Source organism: Xenopus laevis, chromosome 1L, assembly GCF_017654675.1.
Source record: "Xenopus laevis strain J_2021 chromosome 1L, Xenopus_laevis_v10.1, whole genome shotgun sequence".
Taxonomy (NCBI): domain Eukaryota; kingdom Metazoa; phylum Chordata; class Amphibia; order Anura; family Pipidae; genus Xenopus; species Xenopus laevis.
Window position 1 is genome coordinate 47,075,262 of NC_054371.1, and position 19,417 is coordinate 47,094,678.

Here is a 19,417-nt window from a genome sequence, read left to right on the forward strand (position 1 = left end):
TGATATTAAGGTTAGCACGCCGGGTGGTTTTAAGGTCTGAAACGCGCCTGCCAATACCCTCAGCACAACACAAAGAGAAGGATGGACAATGGATTATATTATTGTAGAATGTATCTTGTGCCCTAGTCTCAGGAAAATGACACTCTCAGCCACATGGGACTCTTGAAAAAGGGCCAATGTGCCCGAAACATGTAGTCTGGCAACAGAATAAAGGCTTAATTGCAGTTTATCTGCTTTAGTGAGTGATTCCAATACTTCACTATATATTGAATCTATAAAGGATGTCAGAGGCGGAGCATCCAAGGAACCACCACAGGAATTGATTGAATCTACGCTAATCAGTGTAAAACTCCTTTTTGAAAATGTACTCACTGCCACCATCTATCATTAACAGGCGATAGAAACCTAATTTGACTATTCCCCTGCCCTCTATAACTGGTAATAACTCAAAACACAGCAATGCATCAAACACTCTCTCCTATAGTAGATAGTCAGGGTTAGCTCCTACTAGTTCAACAAGTACTGCAGCAGCCAAAGGGTTAAATTACGCTTTTATATGGGCGATGAGTTCTTTAGAGCAAAATTTAACACAAAACTTATTACATTTTATATCTAATATTACAGAAGTAAAAAGTGCATTTATAAAAAAAAAAGTTGTTACCAATAAGATATACATACAATCCAGAAATAGAAACAGTAAGTGAAATAAAATGTATAAAACACTAAGAAACCCCATACATACCAAGCTAGAATTTATAATTTAGGCAAGAGTTGGAAACTTGGGCACATACTCCCACACAGGTGAGTCCTCAAGTAAAAGCTGCCATGGTTATATCTCCTCATCTTTTTAGGGTCTGCTGGGACACCCTCCCTCACCCTTATTGCCTTATGCATGAAGTAGCAGTGCCCAAGGCCATGCCATTAATGACCCCATGTAGGTGGTTGTTTGGTTTCGACCGGTCTCTGCAATATAATATTGGGGCTTGCCAGAACCCAATATTATAGTGACAATAAGGGCATATGGTGATCCATAAATTAGGCAATCGGAATGATACCAAACATGAGGGGTGACTTATGTTCCCCCAGGAACCATGCCTCCTAACTGGTGGGTATAGGTTGGCCCTGTTTGGTATCATTAGGAAGCATGTAATATCTCCAAAATCAATATGTGAGGTATGACGATGTGAATTCTATGACAGAGGAGATGAATCCGTTGCCATAATAACTATATTTTCTAATAACTCCCCCTGACTGGCACTGCTTCCTTGTCCAAATGCTGTGAATTGTCTCAGGAGGCAGCTATAGATAGAACCTTTGCATAGTCCCCCGGCGGAAATGTCTAATTAAGGGGCTTTTTGTGGACCAAAACCAAATGACTTCAGTGTTAGCCCTTTACAAGGCCAGGTGACCTTTTTTTGACCATGCATGTTTTTGTGATCACTCTCCCTAATTACCATGTCCATTTTACAATATGGAAAGTTTAAACACATTTTCGTGGTTTTTATGTGTTCTTATAGTTTTGATAATGAAAGTGAATTACTCTTTAAAATCCAAGTCACAGTTTCCCCAAGAGACCTGCCATGTATTCTGGTCTCTCCAATTAAAGGGGATCTATCGCGAAATTAAAAATTGGTTAAAAGAATCTTTGCATGAAGTTATTAAAATGTCTAAATATAATGTATTAAAAAAAATGTACAGTTTTAAAATATCAGAGTCATTATAGTGAATCCATACACAGTTGCTTCTCCCCTACCTGCCTCTGGCTAGCTCTGAGGTCGGGTCGGGTTTCTCTGCATAACAGTTCTGTCCTGTCTCTCATTGGCTGTCTGTGCTGTCACTTATAAACTGTGTGAAGCCAGCATCGTTACTCAATGGCTTCAAAGGCTCCGTTTTTCATGCCCTGCTGGAGTGATCCTCTACTGAGTCAGACCCTCCCCACCCCCCTGCAGCCAGTCCCCTCATGTCTGCCTCCGTGCTTTTGTAACTTTTAAAATATGGTTTCACACAAATCTGCTGTATTTCTGCACCTCCCCCTCCCATCCTGAAAAGTGTAAAGCTAGGTAGCCTGTAACAAGCTCCTTCTCTCTCCTGACTCAGCCCCTCCCCCCTGCAGTCAGTCAGCATCGTAGTTTTTACAAGTACGTCTCCTGTTCGTGAAGACTTTCACTCCTAGTTCTCAAACTCCCCCTCCCTCCCAGAAACGAGGCATAAAGAAATAAAGGTGGACTGGGGAACAGTGTGTGAATCTCAGCCGCACATTCATTTGTATGAGACACTGAGACGCAGCCGTGTTAGATAAAGTGGAAATTCAAACTGGAGCTGCAGCACCTTCAATACTTATGCGTCTCAGTGTCTCATACAAATGAATGTGCGGCTGAGATTCACACAGTGTTCCCCAGTCCACCTTTATTTCTTTATGCCTCGTTTCTGGGAGGGAGGGGGAGTTTGAGAAGTCTTCACGAACAGGAGACGTACTTGTAAAAACTACGATGCTGACTGACTGCAGGGGGGGGCTGAGTCAGGAGAGAGAAGGAGCTTGTTACAGGCTACCTAGCGTTACACTTTTCCGGATGGGAGGGGGAGGTGCAGAAATACAGCAGCTTTGTGTAAAACCATGTTTTAAAAGTTACAAAAGTACGGAGGCAGACATGAGGGGACTGGCTGCAGGGGGACTGACTCAAGGGAGAAGCTGGCTGCAGGGGGGCTGGCTGCAGGAGGGTGGGACTGGCTGCAGCTTGCTCCATCCCTGCTCATTCCCCAGCTTTAGGCAATGAGCAGAGTGGGGGATCCAGTGGCCCCTGGGGCGCAATCGCCATGAGGCCCTAAGGTAGCAGTAGGAACGTGAATTCTACGTGTCCTGCTGCTGCCTGCACTTCCTATACCCACAGCATCGCCCATTTACTGGATCTTCACCAAAGACATCTGCCTCCTCTTTGTGGGACCCCCTCCTGCAACCCCAGATGAATTGTCATGCATTTTCCAGGTTAGTGTTACACTTACACACACACACACACTTATTACACTGATACACATTTACATTCACACTAACACATACATTTTTGGGGATTGGGGGGGTCACACACTCACAGAACTCACACTTGTACTCGCACACATGCGCACATAACCTAATTTTGAGAATTGTACACACACATACGCACATACACTATTTTGTGGCTTTTTTTTCTTATTGCATCATTTGTTTTTTTTGCCTGAAATTTTTTTTTATAGCCATTGCGAATAGCGTACCATACGTGTTATTTTTTGTAATTATATTGCAAATTTGATGATTTTGGTGCATTTTTAGCCATTTTATTGCATGTTTAGCTATTTTATTGCATTTTCAGCATTGCATAGGTTTTGTTCGCTTGTTTCTGTCTGTAAAACATATTTGGCCATGCTAAAATAGTCAAACAGTGATTATGACTGCTGATTAAACTAGGCTAAAAAAAGCATTGATTTTTATGGTTTTATTGGAGTTCTGCCTTTTGCTTCCTCACTTCTTCCTGTTACAGTTAGAGTTGCAGTATTTCTGGTCAGGTGATCTCTGAGGCAACACACAGACCATCACTAAATGGTGGTTCAAGGCAAGAGATGTAAAAGGACAATATTTATTTAAATATATATTCCAGTTTGGTAAGATTCTTTAATATGCAACTTCAATAGATATAAACTGTTGCTCAAGTGTTAATTTTTTGGGTATAGTTTTCCTTAAAAAGTTATCTCAGAACACACACGATGTAAATTTGCACATCTCCCCTTGCACAATCTGTGGGATTTTTGCGCTTTATGACCTGTCTGCTCAGAGGGGTCAACCTAGGACTTAATATTTTACATTTCATTGGCACTGGCTTTTACAAAGTCTAATGGAAAGGGACCCTTGGTAGTGGGGACCTCTCACTAGTAACATCTTAGCTGTGAATGTGGCCTCTCTCTGTCAGCACTTATGTCAATAGCTTTACTTTTATGTTCGTATTGTCACACAATTGTATTGTCATGTGGTTCATAATGTTCCCAAGGGGTTGATAACTCACAACTACAGTTTTACTGCTGGACAAACCAGTTATATGCCATGATATAATTTAAAGAAATAAAAAAAAATGTTTCCCTAATTCTCGCCAATTCTTACAGCAGAGGGTGGACCATATTTTTTTTGAAAACTCCAACAATATGCAAATTAGGATTTGGTTCGGTATTGGGCAGAATCTTTCACTGAGCAGTAATATTTGGGCACATGATTAATGAAATGATCATATGCAAATTACGGGTAGGAAGGGGAAAAATTTTTTACTTCCTTGTTTTGTGCCAAAAAGTCACGCAATTTCCCTTCCCGCCCCTAATTTGCATATACAAATTCGGATTTGGTTCAGCCGGGCAGAAGGATTCGGCCGAAATCTGAATCGTGCTGAAAAAGGCCGAATCCTTAACCAAATCCTGGATTCGGTGCATCCCTAATTATTTACCAATCTCTCTGTCTGTACTTGGCTGAGAGAATGTGCAGAACTGACAGGCTTACTTTTCTCACAAGGAGCTTCCACAGTAACAGTTGGTGTGAGCATGATTCAGCATGGAGGAGGGAGGGACTTTGCTAGTTGCTAAGTGACGTCATAGCTAGTGAGAAGCCACTCCCATTCAGCAGTAGCTTGAACTGTCTCTCAGTGAAAGCACCCTCATTGCATGTAGTAATATGTCATTTTACTAAAAAAGTAAGCATTTCTGCTAAAGAAATATATTTGAAAATTTTAGTATTTCCACCTCAACTATCCATTCAGAGAATTTAAATTTCGCGATAGATCCCCTTTAAGTTTCAGAAACATTGTTTTTTTTCCTGGCTGTTCAGTGCAGGAGATCAAAGAGAAAGTTGGGACATTTCATTTAATCTGGAACTGTGGGCTGAGCTGACCTGACTGTTGTGATTGTCCTGTAAAAAACAGGACAGTTGGGAGGTATGAAACACTACTCTGGTATGACACTAGCCTTGTGTATTTATTGTGCGTGGCCTCGCCCATTATATGTCAGCAGGTGCATATAAGTCAGTGCACAGCCAGATCCAGAAACTATTTACAACTGAGCAGAGATCAGGAGAGACAACCCCAGAGGTAAGTGGAGGGGGAAAGGCTGTTTCCTATCTCAGGACAATGAAAAGAGTCTCCTTATACAGCATATGATAATGTGAAGCGATTTTACAGCACAGAGCACATGGGACATCTCCCTCTCATATATATGTATCTAAGAATAGTGTGGATTTAAAGGCAATTTCACTCTATAATTACAAATTCCTCCAGTCCTGGGAATCAAGCTCATCTGCTCTCAACGACGTGTAACTGCTGTTATAAACCTCTCACTGCCTGATCCAATGTGCAATAGCACCCAGGCAATAGACTACAGCCAACACACACACAATAAGCAATCCTATTTCTTTCATTAAAATATCTTACTGTAAATTATACTGTACATACAGTGTGTGGCATGCACAACAGTTCAGGGGGCTAATCTCTCCAATAGAGTAAAACAAGTCTGGGAGTGAAATGTAGAAAGTGGAAATATCCATATCAGTCATTAGAATAAAGCTTTTCTTATTTTATTTTTAGAACCACAATCATTTTATAATAGTGAACATTGGAACAACAGTGAAAGAATGGCTGAAGCAGATGCCATTGGGTTTACTAGCGAAAAGCCAGATAAGTAAATGTCTCCTTTTGTTTTATAAGTAAAAAATGTGTTTAAGCTGTTTGCTGCCCGTCTCTCTCTCTCTCTCTTTCTGTCTGTCTCTCTCTCTCTCTCCCCCCCCCCCCAAGGAAAGTTACTGACACAGTTTTCCTTACCTGAATCGCTTGTTTTTTTTTTACACACTCACTCAATTCTACTTCATCAAATTATAGATCATTTGCTGCTGTCGTGTTTCCAGGCTGCAACGTGATTTCCCCCCGCCCTGACATACGCCATTTTTTTAGATTTATTGTTCAAAATAAGAAACGAAGGATCTAAGGAGAATGCACAGGGCTAGGAATGTTTCACCAGTGTAGGTTTATGCCCAGCCTGGGGGATTTGCTGATATAGCGTAACTCTACGTCTGTTATAACAGAGGCATTGTGAAATGATCACTCAGTCTTGGAAACACCATTTAGCTGCACTGAAAGTTTAAATAGATCCTTAAAATGCCTTTGCTGCTGAGGTCCTGTTGCATGTTAGCTTTCCTTCTCCTTTAATGTAAGGCAGTTTAATAAGGGACATTGGGGAGTTAAAGTGGAGGTATAAGAGAGATAGTGTGGGCTGAAGGGCACCACTGTGCTCAGCCTGCAAAAATATGCACCGGACCTGCTCCAATCCACCAATTCTCTGATCCATATGTATGTGCACCCACAGGCTAAGGAGGCATTCCATTTAAGCACCATTGTTCAAAAAAGTTTACAGAATGTGATGATACGATTATATACATTAGGGAGGGTAGTCAAGGGTTAAGAAATGAACAGGGGAATATTTGCAAAACTGGGAGTTTGTCTCTGGAATATTTTCGCCAATAGCCAATTTTCGTTACAGCATGAATATGGTCTGTACCAGATTTTCATACGGGGGAGATATGTCAACATATCATGTGAATATGTCTCTCCCTGAAGAAGCTGTTTAAAAATACAAGTCACATGAGGGACAAGGAGTTACATAGTTAAGTTGGATTGAAAAAAGTCCATCAAGTTCAACTATTCCACATGAACCCCAGCAGCATCCATACATGCACACACTGACCCCTCCATACCCTCATATCAACTATATACACCAATATCTATACTAAGGGGGTTATTTATGAAAGGACTAGTTTGTGCGGTTTGGGAGTGTAAAACACCGAAAATCATAAAATATCTTTAAATGGTTAAAGGAACCTCTGCCATTGACTTTTACATGAATTTGACAAGTTTCAGCTGGGGTATTTTATGATTCAGGCTTTTAGCAGCTTTGGAGAAATTTTAGCTTTTTTCCCCCCGAAAATTTAGATTAGTTTGTTTTTAGTGTAACTACTTTCGAAAAAGTTTTCAAATAAACACAACTCGACCTTTAATAAATAACCTCCTAATTGTAGACTTTAGTATCAGCAATTGTAGATTTTTGTATCATTAAGTGGTTATTTATTAAAATCCAATTTTATCTCATTTTTTAAATTAAAATAACTCAACCAAACTCCCATCCCCGATTTTGTCTTATTTATCATTAAAATAACTTAACTAAATCGGATTGGGAATAGTCTTGATAAAATGGTTGAAAACCTGAAAAGTAAAATTTTTCAGACTTTTCTCCTGAATTGCTCGATTTTTTTCGAGGTTTTTGCCCAAAACCCCCACATTTTTTGGGTTATCAGGCTATCATCTTCAAATTGGGATAGGGACATCTCCCATTGACTTATACATGACCATGACAGGTTTGAAATGGTAGATTTTCAGATTCTGGCTTTTTGTAGCATCGGGGTATAATAAATATCGAAAAATTCTAGTTTTTTCCCCACAAAAAAATTTGAGTTTTTGCCCTAAAAAGCCAGATCAGAAAAAAAAAATTTAGTTTTAATAAATAACCCCTTAAAAGGTGGTAAAAGTGGATTATTGCTGGATTATTTTTTTACTGTGGCATCAGTTTAATAAATGGATCAAGCCTTTGGAAAAACATACCATAAATAAAATCTTACCAGCAGCTGAAAATATATAAGATATATTATATTTTCAAACAGGATGAATTCTCCACTCGGAAAACCAGATAACTCAATGGTGTATAACATGAATTATAAACAAAAAGGTCTTTGTTTGATTCTATGCATGGAGACATTTCATAAAGATCTAAAAGAAAAAGGTAAGTTTTTTTAAAAATAAAAACTTGTAAAAAATATGTAACTTAAAAAGAAAATATTTCTTCTTTTTTCCACATGAGCTTGTTCAGTTGGGATTATGTTGACAAAGGTGGATAAAAAGATGCATAAATATAAATGCATTTTCTTTACACAAACATACCTCCTAATTCCACAGATTGAAAAGGAACTGTTAGTTGTACAAACCATTTCCAAAACCCCCTTAAAACTACAGTTGAACGCAATCCCTCCCTCACCTTGTTTCATTGTTAAGTAATTATTAATGGGATTAAGATCCCTCTGCTTTTCATAGTGAGTGATTCACAGATTCTCCGGAAAACATGATTCATCATAAGAACCATTTCCCAATGTCCCTTTGTTCTCACAACGTTATACAATCCCTCACCTTCACCGTGTTGAAGTCATAGATTCTGGCACTTGCAATTCTTTTGCTCCTCAGAGAATCTGTTCACCACCCACTATAGAAAGCAGGGGTACTTCCAAATCTCAGATTCTATGAGATAAAAACTTCTAACAGATGAATTATAATTAACAATGACCTAACATTGAGAGTTATTCCCCCAAGATTTAAGATATTTAAATGAGCAGTTGCTATTTTTAAGTTCTATTTGGTGGGTTCAGGATAGAAACTAAAGTGTTTTTTCTGTTTTTGCCTTTAAATTACACACACGTGTGTATAGGGCTCTTAGTATAAATTATTACTGCTTTTTTTTTTTTTTACTGTAGTTTATAAATAATGGTAAGCATTGAAAAAAGTAAAAAAAAATATTAACCCAAGCCTGCCTAAGGGTGGTGGCACACGCTGCTATTGGGGGAGATTAGTCACCCAGTGACAAATCTCTTCTTCGGGAGACTAATCTCCCTGAAATGCCTTCCCGCCGGCTAGAATGAGAATCGTTGTCGGGATGGAACTCTGATCACTTTGTTTTCCAAAGCAGTCATAAGTTGCCTCACGAGGAAACTTCGGAAAGCCAAAGCATTCCGAGTGCCACCCTGCCGGTGATTCTCATTATAGCCAACGGAAAGGCAGTTCGGGGAGATTAGTTGCCCGTTGAAGAGGAGATTTGTCGCAGGGCTAATCTCTCCGAATAGCAGCTTGTGCCACCACCCTAACCGGTGGTCAACCCGCGGATCCCTGTGGGTTTCGGGTCAACCCCACATCACTAATGGGAAGGTAACAAGATACCAGCTCCCTGACACCTACATTGTAACAAATGTTCCCTTGCCCCATCTAATGGTAGATGTGAGCATAGCACTCAATAGTAAAACACCTAAGTCCCACCAGGCAACCATAACTCAATTACATTATGTAGGCAACACGCTAGCCTATCTGAAAGCAGTTCCATTATGCAGTGCATTACAAGTAAAAGAAAATACATTTATTGGTTCCAGAATAACATTTTAAATGGTAGAATGAATTATTTGCAATGTAAACAGTGTAATTTAGTTAAAAAATATGATAACATGTTTACGTTGTGTTTCTGTCTTTTACAGGAGTGGGTGCTCGAAACAGTAAAAATGATAAGAAGGAGCTTGAAAGTATCTTCACAGAGATGGGATTTGAGGTGCGACTTGAGGAAAATAAAACTGCTGATGATATTGAAAATCTTTTGACCGACAGTAAGTTAATTTCCTTCTCTGCACACAATTGTTATTATAGACAGATTCAAAGCCAGTCCTAACATGAGTATATTACATTCTCTGTCTACCAATATGGGGGGAAGAAGTACTATACCAGAGTATATGAGGATAAAAGCTGAACTTATATGTGTCTTTCTGGATTTGGTAGCATATGTGTAATAAGGTGAGTGCTCCATTAACCCCTAGTGTGTAGGCTGAGTTGCTGGTGCTCCAAAAGTGACATTTACTGTTACAATATACTCCATAACATTCTCCTACACATCAGTGGAGAAATTTTAAAAAATGTATAAAGGGGATCTATCACGAAAATGAAAATTTAATATAGGCTTCATCTCACGGAAATTAAAAACTTTATAAATACAATCAATCAAAAATTCTGGTCTGTTTAAGAAATAATCAAGTCACTCTCTACAACCTGTCACTCTTCATGCTGAGGTCTGGGTCAGATTTTGATTTACAAGTAGGTTTTATACGTATTTTAGGGGGCTCCTTTCTTAGCAGAATAACTCAAATAACCAACTGCAGCACAAACAAAAGGTAACAAAATAACAGACTCAAACACCCTGCACACAGAGAAACATGATTTCTGTAAAGGTGGCCATAGACCCACATATCCGATCGTAGAAATCGAGGATTCTTACGATTTTCGGATCGTGTGTGGCGTGTGCCGACATCTTTCGTCCGGCGGAGATCGGTCGTTTGGTCGATTGGTCAGGTTTGATTTTGACCAGACCGATCCCGCCGGAGCCCATGGCACATCGTACGGGCCGAACAATCAGATTACCTCCGATATAGCCATGCCTGTTAATGGCATATCGGGGAAAGATCCGCTCGTTTGGCAACATCGCCAAACGAGCGGATCTTTGCATCTATGGCCACCTTAAGAGTTAGTTATTTTTAAAAAGCACCTAGTTTAAAGGAGAACTAAAGCTTAACAGAAGAAGTAGCTATAAATGTTGTACATTATGTTTTGGGCTTCTGTACCAGCCCAAGGCAACCACAGCCCTTTAGCAGTAAAGATCTGTGTCTCCAAAGATGCCCCAGTAGCTCCCCATCTTCTTTTCTGGAGATTCACTGCACATGCTTTGTGCTAGAGTCCTGCAGCGGGTCGGGTACCCGCGGGTTACCTGCAAAAACCTGAGGTACCCTGCGGGTTGCGGGTACAAGTTCCAGGTGCAGGTATAGACGCAGGTCTGTGGTTCTGTGGGTTGGGCCTCGGGTCTTCTCAATAAGGATTTTTACTCCTTTTTTCTGATCACGTCTACTTCTGATGATGTCACTTCCGGTTTGCAATGACAGCACTTCCTGATTCTTGATGGTTAGTGGGTCTCGGGTCCGGGTTGCAGATAAGGTACTTGCGGGTCGGGTTGGGTAGCGGGTCCAAGCGATAAGAATGCGGGTCTGGGTTGCGGATTGTAGGTTGCAGGAACGGGACGGGTACAGTTTCCAAAAAATGAACCCGTGCAGGACTCTACTCTGTGCTGTTGTCACTTACTGAGCTTAGGGACCCACTCACAATATACAGTACACATAGAATATAAATGTCACAGTATAAGGCTGATTAGTAATTAATACAGATAATTACTACATGGCAGCACAGATACCAGTGCAATTAACATCCAAATTTAATAAACAGCCCTGTAGCATCAGCTTATATTACAGTCCAACCTCATTTGCTGCTTGATAATTTGTGACGACCCCTAAGCTTAGCTTCTCAACAGCTGCTCAGAGCCCACTGAGCATCAGACACTTTCCAAGATGGTGACCCCCTGTGACAAGTTTTAAGTCCTGAATCATTGCTGCTATTAAGAAGCTGAAACTTTAGGCTGGTGTGATAAGTTCAGTATATAAAATATGGTAGTTTTAGCCATCTTTATTTTTAGGGTTTAGTTCTCCTTTAAGGGTGACCCCCCCACAAAGGATGTATTAGACAGGACTGTCAATCAAAAACTGACTCCACCTACTGCATGAAGCTGAAATGAAGAGAAACAGGTTGCTCAGAGGGGGAGAGAGGAGGGTAACTTTATTATTTCATAAATGGTACAGAATTTTTTATTGATTGTATTTAGAAAGTTTCTTATTTCAGTAAGATGCAATTTATATTAAATTTTCATCTTCGCAATAGATCTCCTTCAAGGGAATGGGAATAACATGCCAAATTAAGCCCTTAAAACAAATGTATGAACTTTCAGAGCACTGTCTCAATTTATAGTTTTCAAAATATTAGTAGTTTTTAACACCTCTAATTTTAATAAATTTGAAACAATAACGCCGCAAGATCTGAAAGTGACACCACACCACTCTGAAAATGTTTATTCCAGCATGCACCTGATTTATTTCAAAACACTATTTTGCCTCAATTCTGCCACATGAGGCCCAATTGCTTCTGTCGTAACTTGAATTGTGACTGGAATCATGGGGGAAACACTGCTTTATGGGTAATAAAAAACATAGCAATTTGTGTCTAATATTGCAAACTGACCTATTATCTAGAATGCTCGGGACCTTGGGTGTTCAGGATAACGGATCTTTCCGTAATTTAGTAGAAAATCATTTAAATATTCAATAAACCCATTAGGCTGGTTTTGCTTCCAATAAGGATTCATTATATCTTAGTTTGGTTCAACGACAAGGTACTGTTTTATTATTACAGAGAAAAAGGAAATCATTTTAAAAAATTTGGATTATTTGATTATAATGGAGTCCATGGGAGACAGACTTTCTGTAATTGAGCTTTCTAGATAATGGGTTTCCGGATAACCGATCCATAGCCACTTTCCCATGCCACTTGTGGAATATAGGTGCAAAAATCATATTAAAAATAAAAGTAACTAGCTACCCCCTTACCAACTTGATATACATGCAAAAAAAACAACAAAAAACTTGGTAAAAGATCACAGCAGCAAAGGAGCAAAAATGTATTAGAAGCATCAAGCAGGTCCCTCATTATGGTGGGGTATTTAACATTTCTTCACCATTCAAATGATGTTTGATTCCATTTCAGTTGCAAAGGAGGATCACAGTGGTAGAGGTTGCTTTGCCTGCGTTGTGATGAGTCACGGTGATAAAGACTTTTTTTATGCTTCTGACCAAGAATATCAAATAGATGCACTGGCTGAGCCATTCCGTGGAGAGAAATGCAAAAGTCTTTTTGGGAAACCAAAATTATTTTTCATTCAGGTAAACATTAAACAATTGTAATTGTTACAAAATAATGTAATTGACTAAGTGATATCTTGTGTTGTAACTCCTATATTCCTCCCAGGGCTAGCACCGGTAACATCAGACCCACAGTCTCATGGTGCAAAACTATACCTATTAGCTGTTCAAAACAGGATTTCTGGACACCAGGAGTTCTTACCCAAAATCACAATTTATTAGCAGGCACAGGGTACTCACAGTACACGGTTTCTTTGAGGTAAAGCTTATCATTCACCTACACTTCTTTGAAGGAATCCCACTTCTGTGACATCCTTTAGTGGACCTGGATAACATCCAGTGGAACCTTTAGGGAATTCTATGACCTAACTCCCTATCTATTTATGATCCCTACACGAACAGGCAGTTTCACCTGGTAGAGAGACCTCCAATCTACCACTCCTACACTGGAGCTCAGAACTGCTCTAGCCAGCTCAACCCTTACTGACGTATACGCCTAGAGTGTACTATAATAAGAGTTCACCTACCACTATCTACACTCCTCATTTATGGGGCCCTGTTCCTTGACTTCTCAAAAGCTTCCCTCAATTGGGACCTTTCCTGTACTGAGGCCCAGGCTCCCAGCAACCTTTCATTCTCTCCTGAAGTTGAAGTCCAAAGATAAAGAACATGGACCTTTCCTGGCCAAACTGCCATGGAACTGCCAAGGGAATGCTTTAACCTGGAATAGGAAACAATTCCTCCTCTCCAAATCTATATTAGGGCCAAACATAGCCAGGGGATTTCCAAGCCCTAAGGCTCCTACACTTGTTTTTTATAAGTAAGTAAAACCGAGACGTTCAGAAACAATTTGCTTTCCCGACTACAGATGGGCATACGTAGCAAAAGTGTATCTTTGCCCAGTTTGACCATTTAAAGGAGAAGGGAAGCTACTGAAGCAGTTTATTGCCAATAGCTTAGCCACAATAGTGCAAGCTATAACACTATATTTATTCTGCAGAATGCTTTACCATACTTGAGTAAACAGCTCTAGAAGCTCTCTCTGTTTGTTTAGGATAGCAGCTGCCATATTGGCTTGGTGTGAAATCACTTCCTGTCTGAGTCTCTCCCAGCTCACTCATAGCTCTGGGCTCAGGTTACAGCAGGGAGTGGAGGAGGGAGAGAGAGAAGAACAAACTGAGCATGCTCAAGGCCGTGCCCTGGAGGTTTAAGCTGAAAACAGTAAGTCTGATACAGAAGCCCATGTGTACACAATAGAAGGAAAGAAATGTGGTGTTTCTTTTGACAGAGGACTCAGAGCAGCATTACTTTGAGAGTTTACTGGTGTATTTATATAGACCTTTCTGATAAAGCTTACTTAATGTTAGACTTTCCTTATCCTTTAAGATGTTGTAAATTGGGGTTCCCTACCATCCCTAACCTGCTTATTTCGCCTTCCTCACACTGCCACTGCCTTAGTTGCCTGCACATTATGGCAATAGCTTGAGCAGATGCCGGTGAACATGTACATCAGTAAGAGGGGGTGGCTGATTCACAGTAAGACCTTGCACAAGAGAAAACACAGGGGGATCTAAACTTGCACAGAAAGGCACCTCTGCAGAGTTACAAGTCTGTTATGCAGAACATTGACATCATTCACATTAGTTCCTGTCCCAGCGGATCTTACTAGGGATGCACCAAATCCACTATTTTGGATTCGGCCGAACCCCCGAATCCTTCATGAAGGATTTGGCCGAATACTGAACCGAATCCGAATTTGCATATGCAAATTAGTGGTGGGAAGGGGAAAACATTTTTTACTTCCTTGTTTTGTGACAAAAAGTCACGCAATTTCCCTCCCGCCCCTAATTTGCATATGCAAATTAGGATTCGGATTCGGTTCAGGCAGACAGAAGGATTCGGCCGAATCCGAATCCTGCTGAAAAAGGCCGAATCCCGATCCGAATCCTGGATTCGGTGCATCCCTAGATCTTCCAATACTAAATCTCATATTTACAGTATAACCACATTAGGGTCAATTTCATGAGAAGCCAATGGATCTACAGTACCAGTATATTTCTATGTGCAAGACAAGCCACACAGACATGGAAGATGATACAAACTTCTAGAATTCAGCTCAGGAGTTATGTGGTGCAAGGTAGCTGTGCTGACCACTGTGCCTTTAATATTATTATCTATAAATACAGATTATGTTGCCGTTAAGTATTGGTGAGTCAAAACGCTGTAGCTCAATTCAATCTGAACCAAATCAACAAAACCTAAAGCAATTTGATAACTAGTGGAGCTATACCTCCACAAACATGTAACTAAAGACACAGATGTACTGTAATGTTATAAGGTCATGCAGTTCTGAGTGCTGTACTTGTATTTCTTTTCACATCAGGCATGCAGGGGAAATAAGGTCGACTCCGGGGTGGTGAAAGATGCTGGAGATCTAACAACTACTGCTTGTAAAATTCCAACAGAATGTGATTTCCTGTACTCTTACGCTACTCCACTTGGTAAGACACTGCATTCATACTTTTCAATGGCTAATTCCACTAATTCTCAAAACTGTATTTGGTTTAATGATATTGTCACACTAGTAATTAATATAACCTTTTTCCACACACACACAGCGTATTAATTTGCCTGGGTGCACGATCAAAATCCTCTCAAAACACTTAAAGAAGATCAGCACTTCACAGGTCTTAAAAAATAAACTTCATTTATTTAGCAACAGACTGATGTTTTGGCTGACTCCTCAGTCTTTCTCAAAGTGTCAAATACAGTTTAAACCATGTCTTTTAAACACTCGCTGGCGGGAAAACCACCAGCTGCAACGATATCACATGCTTAGAGTTATAGTTAAACATCAATTCAATATGCGGCTAGGACTACATCCGGTCAATATGAATACAAAATATCAGTACATACACATCAGATTTATTACACAGACAAGATTAAAAACAATTAACAAAAAGCAATAATGTTGTTAAAACTATCCTGGTGCTTCACAAAACTGTTCATAAATGTTACCAGTTCAATCTACATTTTTTCTATTCACATTAAACTTGCACTCAGGGAAACGATTAGTTAAATTGCTCCTGTAAAAATCGTTGAGACAAACACAACGGGCTCCTCTTCTTTAGTTGGACTATAAAACATTTCTTATATTGATATATTAACTCTTGGTTCTATAATTAATCCCATTAGTCTATAGTCCACCTGTGAACGGCTTATCTATGAATGCAAACTAACCCCAGGTGACCTCAAGTTTTATAGATTGGACAACCCTGAGTTAAACAATAGACATAGATACACGCATGTCCCTACAGCCCCAAGGCTTATACCAGACCAGGCTGTTTCTCAGCCAATGTAAAAATGCAGGTCGAGAAAGAGCGTTCCTCTTCTTTGTCTGCACCCAGGCCAATGCAGAGCGGATTTCAGTGCCAAGGGGCTGTTTCTTCGCCTGGTCTGGCATTAGCCTAAGGCAGAGATCCCCAACCAGTGACTTGTGAATAGCAATGTTGCTCTCCGACCCCTTGGATGTTGTGCTCAGTGGCCTCAAAGCAGGTGCTTATTTTTGAATTCCAGGCTTGGAGGCAAGTTTTGGTTGCATAAAAACCACATGTACTGTTAAACAGAACCTCCTGTAAGCTGCCAGTCCATATAGGGGCTACCAACAGTCAATCACAGCCCTTATTTGACACCCCAAGAACTTTACATCCTAATGTTGCTCTCCAATTTTTTGTACATTTGCATTTGGCTTGTGGGTAAAAATGTTTGGGGACCCCTGGTCTAAGGGCTACAGCTCACTGGATGTTGATCATCACTATTTGCATCTCTGTTATTTGTGGCTTTGGGTTTCAGACAAAAGTGTGAACCAGTGATCAAAAGGCCTGGTGAATCATAACATTTACCTGCAGACACCCTTTCTATGGGGTGTCTTTAAATATTTAAAGATACAAGCCATTGTTCTTACACATACAAAAATGGCTGGGGCAGATATTATACTCTAATTAAGCACTTACCACATACACATACAGTATATTCATTTCTCATACAACAATAACAGTTCTACATATAGCAAATCATTATATCCCTTCCACAATGGCAGTATTTTAGTAACTAGTGGTGAACCTAAAAATTGGGCTTTTTTCTTTCCAGGATATTTTGCTTGGAAAATACCTGGTGAATCCTGGTTTATTCAGTCTCTATGTAAAATGCTGAAAGAAAACTGGCAGAAAAGGGATCTCCTGCAAATACTGACCCGTGTAAACCACAAGGTGGCCTATGATTATAATAAAAAGAAGCAAATGCCATGTTTTCTATCTCTGCTCACAAAGGAACTATACTTTTTCCACAAGACAGATCAAGATTAAACCATTAGAAATGATTTTGTCACACATTCCTACCCATGCTAATTTGAAATAAAATGTTTTTCTCGTGCAAAAAATCATTGCCTGTTGTTTAGCAGGATAGTATTATCAAGATCTGTGTGAAAGGCAGCTAAAACCCAACACAGCTTTTCTTTATGTGATTTGTATCAAGGCATAAGGCTGCTGAACTGAAACCACATTCAGCTGCTTACAAATAAGGCCAATACTAAATCACATAGGGTAGGTCCATCTATAATGAAACAATAGTTCACTTTGAGGCTTGATTACAAAAATATATCAAGTAAAAAGTGCAATGGTAATTAAAAAGCACCAAGTGAAGGCCAATATGCATAATATAAAGGTAGCTTATTCATTCAGAGTATGGCACACGCAGGGGCGACCCGAGGGGTTCTGCCGCCTGAAGCAGCAACCCTGAGGCCGCCCCCTCTCCCGCTCCGCGCTTAAAAGTTTAGCGTCCGATCAGGTCAAAAGGGGCTGCATTGCTAGCACAGAAGCACATACTGCGGTTTAAAAAAAGGAAATTCTGCTCTTAAAGTTACAGGAGGCGGCTTTTTGCCTTATAGGGCAGGCAGAGTATGGCACACACAGGGAGCATAGGGCAGGCAGAGTATGGCACACACACAAGAAGCATAGGGCAGGCAGAGTACGGCACACACAGGGAGCATAGGGCAGGCAAAGTATGGTACACACAGGGTGCATAAGGCAGCCAGAATATGGCACACACATGGAGTATAGGGCAGTAGTACTGCCAGCTTCCGGCGCCGGAATTTATAGACTTCCGTCTGCCTTGCCCCTTTTGTGACGTCACTGCGGGGCAGGGTGGGCGCGGGTCTATAAAAAAGGGGCGCAGCGGGCCCGGGTCGGATGCGGGTAGGGTGCGGGTCGAGAACTTTTTGACCCGCACATCACTAGAGCATAGGGCAGGTAGAGTATGGCACACACAGGTAACATAGGGCAGTCAAAACAGAGTAGGAGACAGGGAAATTTATCAGGACCACTCTAACATGTACTACACACAGTGACACAGTGCTGGTGCCCCTCCAGCAGTTTGTATGAGGTGTGACCAGATGAACAATGTGGGCAATCTGTCTGGGTCTAAGGTGTGAAAAGTACAGGGCTTTAGGGTGTTAACAGTAGTTGTGTTACAAGTATGTACAATGCAGGGGCATTACATGTGTGAAGAATGCAGGAGGTAACTGTTTGAATTTGAGGTGTAAACAATCCAGTTAATCTTAGTACTGATACCTTTTAAATCTTACACATGGTAAGCAGTTACAGCAGGCAGATTTTCATGTGGGGGGGCCACACAAGGGGATCACTGTTGAAATAAATGCATCTGTGCATGGGTACCATCTTCATCATCAGCTACAGAATATCTATACAAACCTGCCTTTGTTTCTGTGTGTCATGAACAGTGATTTCAAGTCTGATGTGGGTTTATGGGCTGAAGGAATACTACATTTGAAACCATTAATCACAAGTCGCAAATAACTATAATGATTAGCTTGTAGCTCTCATGCAAATGCCTATGGGACACAAACCAAATTAGCCCGAAGAGGAGCTAAAAGAAGGTCTACTGTATATTGAGCCGTCTCTATTACAGGATTGTCATGTTCTTAATAAACATAATTTGCTACTTTTCAGTACTGTACATCGTTATCATCTGATGATTCAAATGCTCAAATTAAGCAATGTATCCCATGTAACTGATACATCCAAATTCTAGGGCATTGCCAGCCAAAAACTTACACTGCAAGTACAGCTGAATGTAACAGGTTTATTAAATGCCAGCCAAGCGTTCATAGGGAATTCCCCAGCTGCATTTTACTTAGGGTGACGCCATATGTCTGACTGAAATAAATCTCATACACTCAACTGTATTAACACTTTCTGATGATCAGTAGTTTCCAGTAAGGTAAGTCAATATAAATTAATAGCAATAAATATAATCATATACATGGTTAAATATTAGGATGCTACTTTTAAAATTCATAGCCATAAAAAAAAAGCATTAATAAGAATATATTAAGCAGCCTTATGAAAAGCAGCCAAGTGGGAAAATAATAACTTCTCTTTGTTTACAAATGACTCCCACTTTGGAAATTCCAGTAAAGTCCCACATTTTTAAATGATTCAGAGTCTGACTCTTCCCATATTCCCACTTGGAGATGTTTCACTGCAAAGTCTAAAAATACAGAAAGGGAAATCATTTTTGCTTAAATAAATACATGTGTTTAATGACACATTCCACAAAGGAGAGCTGCCTTTCCAACACCTCATTCAATGTGAATGATGTCCTCTTTTAGCTTTCCACTAGATGTTGGCATAATGTTAGTGGGATTTGGTTGGGTTCTGAATGACTGATTGACCTGGTTCAGGTCTGTCAAGT

At 40.2% G+C, this 19,417-nt stretch overlaps 1 protein-coding gene across 4 annotated transcripts; it reads left to right on the forward strand.

Annotated features, from left to right (window-relative positions):
* The first annotated feature begins 2,399 nt into the window (after positions 1–2,399).
* On the forward strand, positions 2,400–17,084 carry LOC108698746 (caspase-3). Of its 4 annotated transcripts, none has more exons than XM_041589061.1 (7): positions 2,415–2,983; positions 5,589–5,682; positions 7,712–7,830; positions 9,341–9,466; positions 12,492–12,667; positions 15,030–15,147; positions 16,796–17,084. In XM_041589061.1, the coding sequence occupies exons 1-7, from the start codon at positions 2,971–2,973 to the stop codon at positions 17,008–17,010; spliced, it is 861 nt and encodes a 286-aa protein (XP_041444995.1). In that variant the 5' UTR covers positions 2,415–2,970; the 3' UTR covers positions 17,011–17,084. The 4 variants fall into 4 exon arrangements, with proteins under 4 accessions (XP_041444999.1, XP_041444995.1, XP_041444996.1 ...); XM_041589062.1 differs by lacking the exon at positions 2,415–2,983 and adding an exon at positions 4,384–5,096; XM_041589065.1 differs by lacking the exons at positions 15,030–15,147; positions 16,796–17,084 and adding an exon at positions 13,701–13,761 and having other exon boundaries at positions 2,400–2,983.
* The last annotated feature ends 2,333 nt before the right edge of the window (positions 17,085–19,417 follow it).